The sequence below is a fragment of the Idiotropiscis lumnitzeri genome, chromosome 17 (assembly GCF_059441095.1).
Source record: "Idiotropiscis lumnitzeri isolate Australia: NSW breed Sydney's pygmy pipehorse chromosome 17, RoL_Ilum_1.0, whole genome shotgun sequence".
NCBI lineage: Eukaryota > Metazoa > Chordata > Actinopteri > Syngnathiformes > Syngnathidae > Idiotropiscis > Idiotropiscis lumnitzeri.
The window spans coordinates 14468001-14480469 of record NC_142407.1 but is presented as its reverse complement, the minus strand read 5'-3'; the positions used below and the strand labels follow the sequence as shown (position 1 = coordinate 14480469).

Genomic DNA, 12469 nt, shown 5'->3' with positions numbered 1-12469 from the left:
GAGGACACCGGAATTGTACAAGAATCACATACAGCTCACATTCTCAACGAGTACATTTCACGGCGCGATGCCATTTCGCACGAGCGTCTCACTGCATTGTTCGCCCGCTCAACAACTCACTCGATGTTTCGCTTTGGGCACGTCCAGCCTCATCTCTGCACATTTGTTCAACGTGATCAGACGCCTGCAAAGGGCAAGATGAAGTCAGTCCAAAAAAAAAAAAAAAAGTGATGCAATCCATTGGAGATTCAGGTCACCTGGGTAACGACTGCAGCGGCGCGAATTTGGCTGGAGAGCTGGCAAGCAAATAAATGATCGTTTTGATTCCAATGTGTCCAACGACTTATAGGCGGATAAAAACAACTAGAGGAGCACATGCGTCATAAAAAATCGTTTTATATAGTACAGCGGCGATTAGCAGCCAGCCTGAGGCTAGTAACAGCAAATCCCCATGAAAGTTTCAATGTTTTCCTCTTTTTTTTTTTACTGGCCAAAAGTCAGCAAACACAAAATGTCTCCAATTTAATAAGAAACGACTAAAAAAAATGCGACATTTCCATGTCGGCTATAGCTAAGGTTTTATAAGTTTATGGTCACAGCATTTTCGATATTTAGATGGATTGGAGAATCTACGGAAAGAACATTTTCAAGTATTTGTACGTTGTTACCCAGCAGCGCTCGTCGGTTTCATTTCCACTTCAAGTTACGAATTTGCCCTCTTGTGACAAGTTTCACTTCTATTAGCTCCCGTTAGCCGCTTGTTGAGTTCCCAGCAGGCATTGTATCCCGACTTCTCGTCTACCGTGACTTCCCGCCAAAACACAAGTTTGCAGCCGGGAGAGAGCTCATATGTGAGCTGCCGTCCAAATCTCATTAAAGCAGAGCAGGGAGAGCGGCGGCGACTTGCAAAGTGGTTCAAGGACTTCCAAAGTGGCATTGGATGCTTTCTTCCTGGCACGTAATTAGCAACTGCAGCCTGGCTCCGATTTGGTGTCCCAACAGACACACAAAAAAAAAGTTTTCCACTGTCATCATCCTGAGAGTGTTACCTGCTGAGAGAATCCAGAGCGTCTTTATCCAGGAAGTGGTGATCCCTTTTGGCGAGCTCCACGTCGATGGGAAACCTGCAGTCTGAGACGCAAAATATATCAAGCTGACTTTTGGATTTCCTCAAACAGATCGATGTTGGCTTCGACTTTTAACCGCTTTCAAAATGTTCTATTCTAACGACAGCAATGTGACGCTCTTGGTAAGTCCCAATCTGCTTTTTCATGAACCAAGGGTGTTCCACAAGGCTCAATACTGGGTCCCAACTTGTTTACGACTTTTCAGCAAGTCTGACAAATTGCAACAATCACTTTGTAATCGGTAACTGGTCATTAACGCAGATACTAACAAACATTTACAAAGTCTTGAAAGGAAAGTTGCCACTGAACATCAGCACTTTACTAAATTGGTTTGTTTCTTGACCAACATTCAAGAATGTTGTTTACCTGAACTAAGACTGAAATTGGTGAAATTGCTTTCAATATGATTCGATTGCATGGATTCATCCTCAAAAGGATCGTTCAGGATACAAACAAAGGTTGATAATTTACCTTTGAACAACTGCGTGTACTGTGGGAAGCCGGCCGCTCGTAGCCAATCGCAGGCCTCCTTGGCTTCGACTTCTGCAAAGAAATAAAAACAACTCTCGAGTCAATGCGAATCACTTCACGCGCCGACGGCTTTAAACGCACAAATATTTGTACTTAATCAGCCGCGTCTTTATGAGCTTTAATTCAATTTGCGTCGGAAAGGACCCAGGGACGCATACTGTCAATGTATCTGCGACCATTTTAATTACCGCCGATGGAACTCCAAATGTAAGAAGTGAAATTCATTTTCTAGATTTCTGGTCGTCAATGGAGTCATGCATAAACGAGAACCTATGCCAGCTTCCTTTTTTTCGTTTTCTGCTTGAACATTTTCACGGCTTTTTCCGACTCATTGTCCCGTGCTAAGGCGCTGATGCGGAATAGCGACTCCAAGTCAGTCTGTGAATATTCTGCTGAATAAATCCCAGCTCTAATGCTACGCCAATTTACGAGGAATGCAGCATGAAAAGGGCTAAATTTAGCGGGGCCTTAACCTTAATAGACCCACGGAAGTCTTTACACTCGAATGAATCAACGTTGCCAACCACGAGAAGAGGAAAAAAAAAATGGCATTATATTACCTCCAATATATTCATCCTGACCAGTCAAACGAGCCCCCTCGGCTGAACGACTCAACCTATTTCGGGGCCTTACGATGGAGATGTGACATTTGAGCTTGAAACGGGATCAAGTGTGCTCGGCGAGCAGGTCGCAGATGTTTGCGGAAATCCACGGGATATGTGGATGTGCGGGTGTTAGAGCCCCGGTTTTAGCAACCCCCCCCCCCACTAATTCACCACTACGACAGAGAAACGGGTTACAACCTCCAGCGGCACATGCAGTGTTTCAGCACTTCAGTCAGCAAAGGCCCGATTAGTAGATCACGCTGAGAGAAAATTGGGTTGTGAGGGGTGTCATTTTTTTCCCTCTCCAGTCAACTCCAAAAATGGTAAACGCATCCCGATAATCATGCCAATTTGAGCATTTTCCGTCCTTTGCAATTAAGGTCGAAAGCCTGATTCGTGAACGTCTTGTTGGAAGAGAGATTTTTTTTTTTCACCCTCACCCTGATCTGTTCAGAATGTCAGGGTCGACATTTGTAAATGTTAAATAATCCCTTCACTAATTATGATGGCCGATCTTCGGCTGAGTGAATCACCACAATAAAAAATGACGAGGAGAAAAGTTTTTTGTGGTAGGACCCCCCCCCCCCCCCCCCTCGTCCTGTGTGATTCACTCACATTTAAAAATTCAATAGTCCCTCTACAGCATCTTCCTGACCTTCAAGAAGAGCACTTAATGCACTTGCCCAGAAGCCGGCGAGGAGTTCACTGAGGGGTAAAAAAGGTGGAACTCAACACTCACATGTCAAATGTCAGACAGAATGGAAGCAAAGACAAAGAACGCGGCCGCCGGGAAGGATTTGCCCGCGTGCCTTCCTGATGTCCAATGACACAAAGTCGATAACATGCAGTCCAGTTGTTTGAAGTTGACGATCAAACTAGAAATTCAACTTGACCACGTATGACACAACGGCTAAGACTCACTTGTCTGTCTCGTAACGTAAACTACGAGCACCACAGAAAACGGATGGCTGGATATTCTGGCTCCTTCCCGGCCGAAAGACAGAGAGGCCCAAAAACAAAATGGTGGATTCCAGATTCATGTTGGGAACTTCACAGGCGTTGGCGGCGGGTCCGGCTTAATCGCACTTCCAAATCTCTTATCAGAGTCCAGAGAGGCCACGCCACAACTTCCTTTGACACACAGTCATTTCGAAAAAGGAAGAGGCCTTTAGCGGCCGCGCTAATAGCCAAACGGGAGAGCTGCGCAGATAGCATCGCTTACGTAAACACGAAGTTGGGCCAGCGGACGACTGAACGCCAGAGAGTTCATTGTTGTTTCTGACAGGTGTGGAGTGTTTTCTTCCTCGCCTGGGCTTAAAACTTCCACGAACTAATTAGGTCAAGCGTGAATTAGCGTCATTTTCAAGCTAGTCGCTTTCCTGCGTTTCTATTTCTGTCCATTTCGCTTACATAATGCGCCGTTAGATGAGATTTGGGGGAAATATTCGGACAATATCGCACCTTCAAAGGCCAGCCGGGTTTGGTCTCGTTATCGCTCGTTCGCTCGTTGTTCTGAAGTCCTTCAGCTAGCATTGCGTTAGCTGCAAGTGGACACTTCAAGTCTTTGATTTGGAAGAACGAGATTGGGTGAATTTGTTTTGTTTCGTTGTGAGGCAAATTTGAGTTATGAGCAAACTTCAGATGCAGCACTGCTACAGTTAGGAGGAATTAAAAAAAAAATAATTAAGGAGCTGTAATGTGCTCGCACCAGGGCAAGTAAAGCCGCAGTGGACGATTTTAAGAGTCAGACACACAAATTGTTATCTTAATAGCATAATTGTCAACATCATTTTTCAGGTGCCAATAAAAGATTTTTGTGGACTTAGCAAATTCAGGACAATGCCTTGTTGTCGTATTTTGCTTGTGCGCTTCTAGTGTGAGAGATGCTCACCCGCCTTACACCTTTGTAATTACCCGAGAGAAAATATAATCACATTATGAAAAAAGTCACATGCAAGAAAGAAAAAAAAACAAACTCTTAATTAACCTTTGGCTCCTTTTCTGAACGATTATACTGCACTGGGAACGACTTAACTGACCTCCGATACACCCTGCAACCTTCTGTACTTTATTTAAGACAAAACAGCAAGCAAAAAGCAGGAGCATGTTGTTTATTTTTTCAAATCCCTTTTTTTCCAAGGACATCTTGTTTAAAGAGTCTTGCAAACTTTCAAATGCTGAAAGACGATAAAAATCAAGCTTTCACGGGTAATGATTGTCGAGCAATTTTTGCAGGTTACATCAGGTGATTCGGTTTAAAACGGAATATTAATTGGAAATTAACGTTTTCTTTAATCCTGATGGGCCTGAGAGTCAGCGAAGGTTACGATTGGCATCATGTCCACGCAAGGGGGAAATATTGCTGGTCTGCTTTTGTGGTCCACTCGAAACGGGGCAACGCGATATTGACAATCAGGAAACATAAACCGCAACGCACGGGATTGACTTTTGCAGACATTGGATAAGCCAGCAACGGCTCACACTTTTAAAACTCAAGAAAAATAACAGCTGGTTGGTGCAGCTGCATTATGCGCTAATGCCAACACTCTCGTTGCCATCCGTTGCTAACAACACTCGCACAAACGAAACTCTAGCGGACAGACAGCTCCACTGAATTGCACTCCGCCCCCCCACGCCGAACAAACCCCCTCGCACCCAAAAGAGTTTGTAGTTGCGCGCCGAGCTCTAATGAGTCGCGGTAAACTCTCCCGAGTTAGGGTGAAGCAAATTGGAGCGACGGCTTGGGGATTGTGTCCAAACAAAACAGATCGCGATGCGGCGCGTCGTTGATTCCCTTTCGCGTCGGTAGCTGCTCGGCGGTACGCGTGATCAAGAATGTTGCCGACTCCAACTGACAGGAACACAGCGCAAAGAGTCAAAATGTCGACACGCATGAACCGCAGATGATAAAATGAATAAATAAATAAACAAGAACAAAGAACTAAGTAGGTGATACGTTTGTAGTTGGCAGCAGAAGTTGAACTCGTCTGAAAAGCAGCACTTTGGAATTCACGTTTCATGAGAAAACAAAATGCTCATCAGATGTCAGAAAAAAAATGTGATGATCACCACAAAACACAAACTAGACTTCTTGGTTTACAGTTATTTGCCGTCTCAGTTCATTGTTGGTGCTACATTGTAGATTTGTCGTTTGTGCAACGGAATGTCAGCTAGCATGAGAAGATGCGGTGTAATTAAGAGGCGAGGAAAAGGCAGAGAAGGTCCCCAACTGAGCTTAGTTGTGACCAAGAAGCAGAGAAAATTGAATACCTGTCACGATTGATGTGCGCTCCGTTTGGATGTGTTGCTACAGCAGCGGCGTGAAGCTTGAGAGTTAGCGCTACATCGATGCTAATTTCCATTAGCCCATCTATCGTGTTTCACATCATATGTTAGCATGAAGCTAACGGACTTTGTTGGATGGAATGATGTTGTTTGGTTGAACATTTTGGTGATTAACTACGTCACAATGTCGGAGTCAATTTTTTTCCCCCCGGTCAGCTTAATTCATTTACTGCCATTGACGGCTAAAGACGTCAAAGATTCATTTTTTTTTTTTTTTTTTTTTTTATTCGTCTGGTAGTGAATGAGTTAAGCAAGTGAACTATTTTACAAACACAAAGTCAGTGTTGTTAAATTGGCTGGTAGGCCAAAGTCATATTTTGAAACTTTTCCGAGCACTCGAGTGACTTCTTTATTGTCAAATGACTCAAGACTTTAATTCGAACAGACATGAACAGAATAATTTTTATATTGTATATTGTTTTGAATAAATATGATTGTCACTGAAAGCAGACATTGGATTTTATTTTAAAGCCAGAACCCCCCTCAGGCGTAGAGTCGACATTTCTGCACTTTTCAATATGTGATTGTTGTTCTGGCGGAAAAAAAAAAACAAACCAAAAAAAAAAGCTCCCTCTATAAATGGGCGAACGAACGTTGGCAGAGGACACATTTACAGTAGCAAAGGCTGCATGGGCTTCTAATTAATTACAGCTCACGATGCTAATTAAACGCCGAGCGCCCGCTTATCTGGCGGAGGCCTATTAAATAGCAGCTGTCATCAAAGACAAACATTCTATTATAAGTCAAACACATACTCACTTGGGATTAACATGCTTGAAGCTTATTAGCAATCTTCCATTTGGATGTGATAAAATACACACAACAACAACAAAAAAATTGTTTGAAAAGAATTAAATCCAAAGTGGGAAAAGTCTTAAATCCTGAGCTGGAGCGACGCGGTTCAGTCCTGATGTGCTGCTTGAGTCGGGCATCATGTTAATAAAGTCATTGTTCAACATTTCCCCTCCCTGCCACTCCTCTTCCTCTAGTCAGGACCAGACCATCTAAACACCAGGGAAAGCAGGGCAGCGTCCTAAAAATAAACCTCGGAGGGGGAAATGCTCCCGACATGTGAGCATTAGCGGGGAATTTCGCAGTTAATATTTCTGGGAGTTTTTTTTTTTTTTTTTATGACATAATGGTGTGCCAGCCAGTCGGGTCATTTCGGAAAGAAAAGTTGAATGTTACAAAAGTTGTCGTGGATTTTTTTGGGGGCAATTATAAGTTTAACAGCTTCAAACGGAGAAGGACAAACTTCAAAATAAGTTAAATGTCATTCTTTCAAGCCGGAATTTGACCACTTTCGTTACAGTGACACATAATACATCAAAATGGGAACATTTAAAAAAAAAAAAAAATGTCTTCTAAATTTGAAACATGACAGAAAAGTGTCCAAATTTAAATGATTCAAATAAAAGGCTTCAACATTGTGCAAATGTCTCCCGTCTTACGTGCGGTGAGCGTGTCCACTCAAAATGTTGAAACGTCGTTTCGCTCAATTGTCAACCATCAATTAATTAATTAATTAAATTTTTTTTTTTTATTTTGTTTGCGGCCATGGCTTATGGTGGCTGGCCTAGACAACGAGGCGCTCTACAGCAGCCAAGCCAGTGCTATGCTTGTGTCTACACGCTGGCTGTCACGTCAGACTTCAATTTTTATTTATTTATTTTTTTCCCCATCTGGGGAAGTGCGCACGCTGCTCACAAATTTTCAGCATTCCGCCAGATGCCCGACATTTTGAGGCACAGTCCGACAACAAATTGTTCCATTTCAAAACCAATTTTCCCATAGCAATCAATTCAAATCGTCGCGATCTTAGCATAATTCTTTAACGGTTTCCTAAGACGTCTGCCGTTTTGCGTATCGCAGATTCGGAAAGAGTCGTGAGGAAGTTTGAGAAGATAAAATAAATAAATAAAAATAAAACGTGACTGTAAAACCATTGCGCGGTCACGACCATTAGCACATTAGCTGCTGATTTCATTGTCTTGGATGGTACGATTTACAAAGCGAGAGGACAAGGTCATTAACGAGATTAGCAAAGAAAGAAGCGGCACTCAGACAAAATGACTAAACGCGTCAAGTCCTCGCCGCGCACTCGCGCAGACTTTACGCTACTTCTTCACGGTTTCATCAGCGCTCAGCTCAAGGTACACCATTAGCGCTAATGGCCTTCCATTTAACGCGTAGGTGTTTGCAAACGGGCTTTCAAATGTGAATAAACTCTTCAAAAGGAGAAGCGAGGTCCCCGCGAAGCGCTACATTAATTTCCGAGTGGAGCAGCAAAAGAGTATCTAATCAGGTTTTTCAGAAGAGACGCACTCGTACAACGTCGCCTCGAAAGTTTCCGTTTACTTTCTGCATTTGAAAACACAATCTCACGCCCCGCCCCTTATTTTGTCAAAAGAGGCTTGTTACTTTTTTTTTTTCACCCTCGGGGATGACGATTATTTCTTACCTTGGTACAGAATATTGTGGAAGCCTAAACGCCGCAACCAGAAGCCCGAATTGATTAAAAAGCTCAAATTGTTTTGTCGGCAAAAATTCCTATTTGCTGTGCCAAGTTATTAAATTGGATACTGTGTATAACTGGGAGGTAATTTTTGATTTTTTTTTTACATAACTTAAGTACAGAAAGTGAGTACTTTTGCTACCTTGTTGTTAGCATTCGGAGTTTACGGTGCGTTCTGACCCAAGTACAAATTGAAATTTTGGTCGTATAGAACAGAATTCTGTCATAAACAGATGAGCTAGAATTGAGAGTTCCGCCTTTCCCTAACACGCAGCAAAAATTCTTACCGACCAGTAAATGGACAAAAACGGTCAAAGGTCGGAGACTGTCGCCGTTTTGTGTAGAAACTGGCAACTTCCTACGCAACTCTCAACTTTGGCCGTCATTGGTAAAACACGTCTAGACCAGGATTGATCGGAATTTGTCATGAGGCTTTGCAATCCCACAAAAAAAAAAAAAAAAAACTCTCTCTTTCTGAATCTCTGTGTGGAAAGGTTACACAAGACTGCATTTCCTTTTCCTGAGCCTGGCGGGCGTCAGAAGAGGAAGAATCCAACAATACTCCCAACGGATGGGAGTTTCGGTGTGTGTGTGTGTGTGTGTGTGTTCCAGCCAGGCGGCTTACAAGGGGACGCGCGTGATGTGTTTACCTCCCGCAAACTTCGCATGGCTGCTTACTCGTGTGCTCTTGGGTGTGTCCCACTTTGCTGTCGTGTGTGTTTGTGTGTCGTCTAATCTGAAGGCGGCCTCCGAGGCTTTGGGGTTCGGTATTTCCGACTCGCTTGGACAGGAAGCGTCCTTCCCTCTTGAAATTTCGCCTCACCCTCCGCGTCGGGCTTCACAACAGACATTCTATGACTTCGTTAGCGTAGCGACAAAAGTGGTCTGTCCTGGCTGCTCAGTACGAGATGGCCAAAGTGAAACGAAGCGGATGTCTAGTAGTTCGGCCCTGGACTGGTTGCCAGACAATCGCATGTACAGTAGACCAGATGTCACCCAACCCCGGTCCTCGAGGGCCGCTATCAGTCAAAAAAATTTTTTTTTTAAATTCTGTGCTACATCTCTAATAAAAAACAAGTGCCGGAATTTTAGTCTCTTAAAGATCACAAAGCATCAGAAGCATATAACAAACAAAGCGTCCTTGTTGACGACACTATAAATAAAATGTTTTTGTTCAGGAGCTTGATGGAAACTCGGGGACGCTGCCAGGAGCCTGCGGAGCCCCTGGCAGAGCGGTAGGAGGATGCTATTACCGGACTTTTAGTCCTATTAGTGTTTGGAAATTCCTCCCAATCCTTGGAAAAAACAAAACAAAAAAAAGCAGTGAGTCAGGTCAGGTCAGGTCCCACCTGAAGCCACTTTAGGGTTCGGTGGAAGTGTGCCAACCTCGACTAAATATAGCTTCACAAACATTTGCCGTCGAGTACAATGGAGCACTAAATAAAGATGTGAAGCATTGACACGCTCACAATAGGCTGACACGAGAAACGAAAAAAAAAAAATTGGGACGCCAATTATAAGCCTTGTGGTTGCCGTCAAATTGTTCTGAGTATTGGACTTGCTATAATGGAGAAAAAAAGATTTTTATTTATTCATTTATTTTTTTATATAATGAAGGTCAAGAGCGGATCGTCTATTGTACTGGCAGCCCTTTGTTCTTCATAATCGCTACTTTGAAAAGAGAAAGAAAAAAGAAGAAGTTTACGCCTTCACTGGCGAGCATTCGCTTCAGAATCACAAGTCTTTAGCGCAGTCACATTTACGTCGAAAAACCTTTGGCCCGCATTCTTTCGGGTCCCCGGTGACGCCGTCAAGCGAGCGTAACAAGAGGAAGTCTCCGCCCAGAACACTGTGATCTGCAGAACCAACGGCGATTTCTATAGAAGCGGCCGAGGAACCGTCCTGCTGGCCCGCGCAGGAAATGCCTCGGTGATTAATCGCCGCCTTCCCGAGAAGGCCGCCTGTGATTGTTGCCGCTCGTCATTTCTGCTCACCTGTCAGAGCGCAAAACATTTATCGGCACCGCTTCTATTGTCTAATATGCCGTCTTTTTTTCTGATTTGCAAACGCTGATGACAGCATGGTGGGAGAGAGGTTTTCAAAACGGCCTCACAGTGCAGAGATGATCTTGTCTGGATGAGCCCTGCCATTGACTAGTATAGTCGATTGGAATAAATTCCGGTAAGCCTCGAGCCTAACGATGAGAAGCGGTCGAACAAAAACTCAAGTCGGCACGTCGGACCGGAAAATGACAGAAGAGCGCACGGCAAAACTCCGGAAGAAGCAGTACCCCTCCATGTCATCGGTGGCGCTAGTCAATGTTTAGCCTTTGATGGTGATGTCCGATAACGGCGATCTCTCGTGAATGAGACCGTTCACGTTGTGTCCATCGATGGGATGCGAAAATGAACACATTTGATTTATTCAAACAGCTTCAATTTTCACCGTTTTTCCTGATTCGATAGCTCATCGCCAATCAGTGCTCATTTATCCCGACAGTCCGACCCGATTGTACATGTTGAATCGACCGAACACGCCCCCCCATAGACGCCCTTACTACAGCTCCGACTTTACGATGTGGCTACACCAAAACAAGACGCCGCCGACTACCGACTTCCCGACGGCGGTTTGGTATGTGGACGCCTTTATCGTGACCTCAATGAGGACAAGCAGGATAGCGACTTGCGATACTTCACAAAGTCAAACTGCCCAAATGCAAACAGCGACGACTTTGTTTCCCCAGTTGTTAAAAAGTCGACTCGGACGCCAGAGCTTCAATTAGTCTGGCAGCATCTGACGACTGGGACGCTTTCCTCTCCTGAGGCCAGGAGAACAATGACTGATATCTGGGGAACAACAGATCCCCCGCCCCCCGAAAAAAAAAAAGAGCTGCGTCATTATTGGCCATTCATAATCCACTTCTGTGTTAAAGGGGAGCCATATTTAATCTGCAAATGTTTAATTGACTCTTTTTGTACTCGCTCTAAATCCCTGGCAGAGTTCTTTTGGCAGCTTTAGGGACTTAACGAGAGCTTGACTGATGACGGCAGTGTTGGCTGTCAGCCCAGGACGTCACGTTTTGGGCATTCTGAGCACTTTGAGGAAACTTGGACATTTCCCTCGCGATCGAAGTTTGCGTCGCTCTCCTCATCTCTCGGTGGGCTTGAAATTGCACTTTTTTTTGATTGATTCTTCCTGGGAGAGCAAGCGGGTCCGGTGCGGTTTTCATTTCGCATGACATTGGCTATACTTTGGGAGCGTGAAAACTAACTCACCGAGCACCGCAAAATGTGCTTTCACGCATCCGCCGACCCCTTTGAACGCGGCCGACGAGAAGACAAATTGCTTTCAAAAGTACGAGGCCGTCATTAACGGGGAGACTGAATCGCTCTGACTTTGGTATTAACGGCAGACTCCATAATGAGCGTTGGACGCTGCAAATGGATCGATGCACCCCGCACACATCAGACCTTCAAAAGACCTCCAAAAAGAAGAAAAAACAAAGCTTGCAAAGTAGTAAACACTCTTCTTGGTTGCATCTCATACAAAACGCACAGCCCATTAGTCACAACGCATCCTCAAAACGAATATCAAACTTTGTCATGAGGCCCCGCCCACAAATTTGCATTTCTACTCTGTCCACTGTCAGAGACTGCGCAGGAATTCCGAAGCTTGATTGCAACCGGTTTCCCAAATAGACTAAATAGGAGCTAGCGGCAGAGCAACAAATAAAAACAATGATTCATTTGACAACTCATCATCACTCCATCACACTGACAATTGTAATTAGCAGGAGGCCTCCGCTTGTTTCGCTTCAACAAGCCGTAATCTTTTTTTGTCTTACAAAAACTCCAAGGGTGTTTCATGGCAGGTGCCAGAGCACTTTTCATCTTCAAACCTGTCACAACTTTTCATGCACAGTAGATTTTGGTTTTCGGTTTGTGTGCGCATGCAAGTCAGAGAACAATAAATTAGACCTAAAGTAGGGCTGTCAAAATTGAGTTAAAAAGCTTTTTTTTTTTTTTACTACGGATTTAAAATTAAATAAAAAAAAAAAAAAGTCACATTTTGATAATCAACCAACATCTTGGGAGGTTCGCACGCCAACAATTTATTTTCCCTTATTTTGTTGGGATTCCAAAATTGGCGTTCAGCATTTACGCAGTTGACTCGCATTTGCCCACATCTCGCTACCTTCACTTCACCCAAGAGGTCTGCCTCCCCGGATGAGGACGAGGGATTTCCGCCCAAAAGGTTAGGCCATCTTTCCTTATTGGAAATAATTTGCCTGAAAAGATCATGACATTAAAAGAAGCACCGCAGCCACTTTGAGGGAGCGACGGCCG

At 44.1% G+C, this 12469-nt stretch overlaps 1 protein-coding gene across 5 annotated transcripts in view; it reads right to left on the bottom strand.

The window, feature by feature from the left end:
- LOC148320440 (rho GTPase-activating protein 7) overlaps window positions 1–12469 on the bottom strand; it is a 36685-nt gene that overhangs the window by 9116 nt on the left and 15100 nt on the right. For 2 of the 5 annotated variants that reach the window (XM_088280200.1, XM_088280198.1), the window contains 3 exons: window positions 1599–1670; window positions 1050–1131; window positions 121–184 (listed from right to left, as the gene is read on the bottom strand). In XM_088280200.1, coding sequence (XP_088136326.1) covers window positions 121–153 — 33 coding nt within the window. In that variant the 5' untranslated portion in view covers window positions 154–184; window positions 1050–1131; window positions 1599–1670. Of the gene's footprint in view, window positions 1–120; window positions 1132–1598; window positions 1671–6367; window positions 6444–12469 lie in introns of those variants that run through there. The other 3 variants (XM_088280199.1, XM_088280201.1, XM_088280202.1) reach the window with 3 other exon arrangements.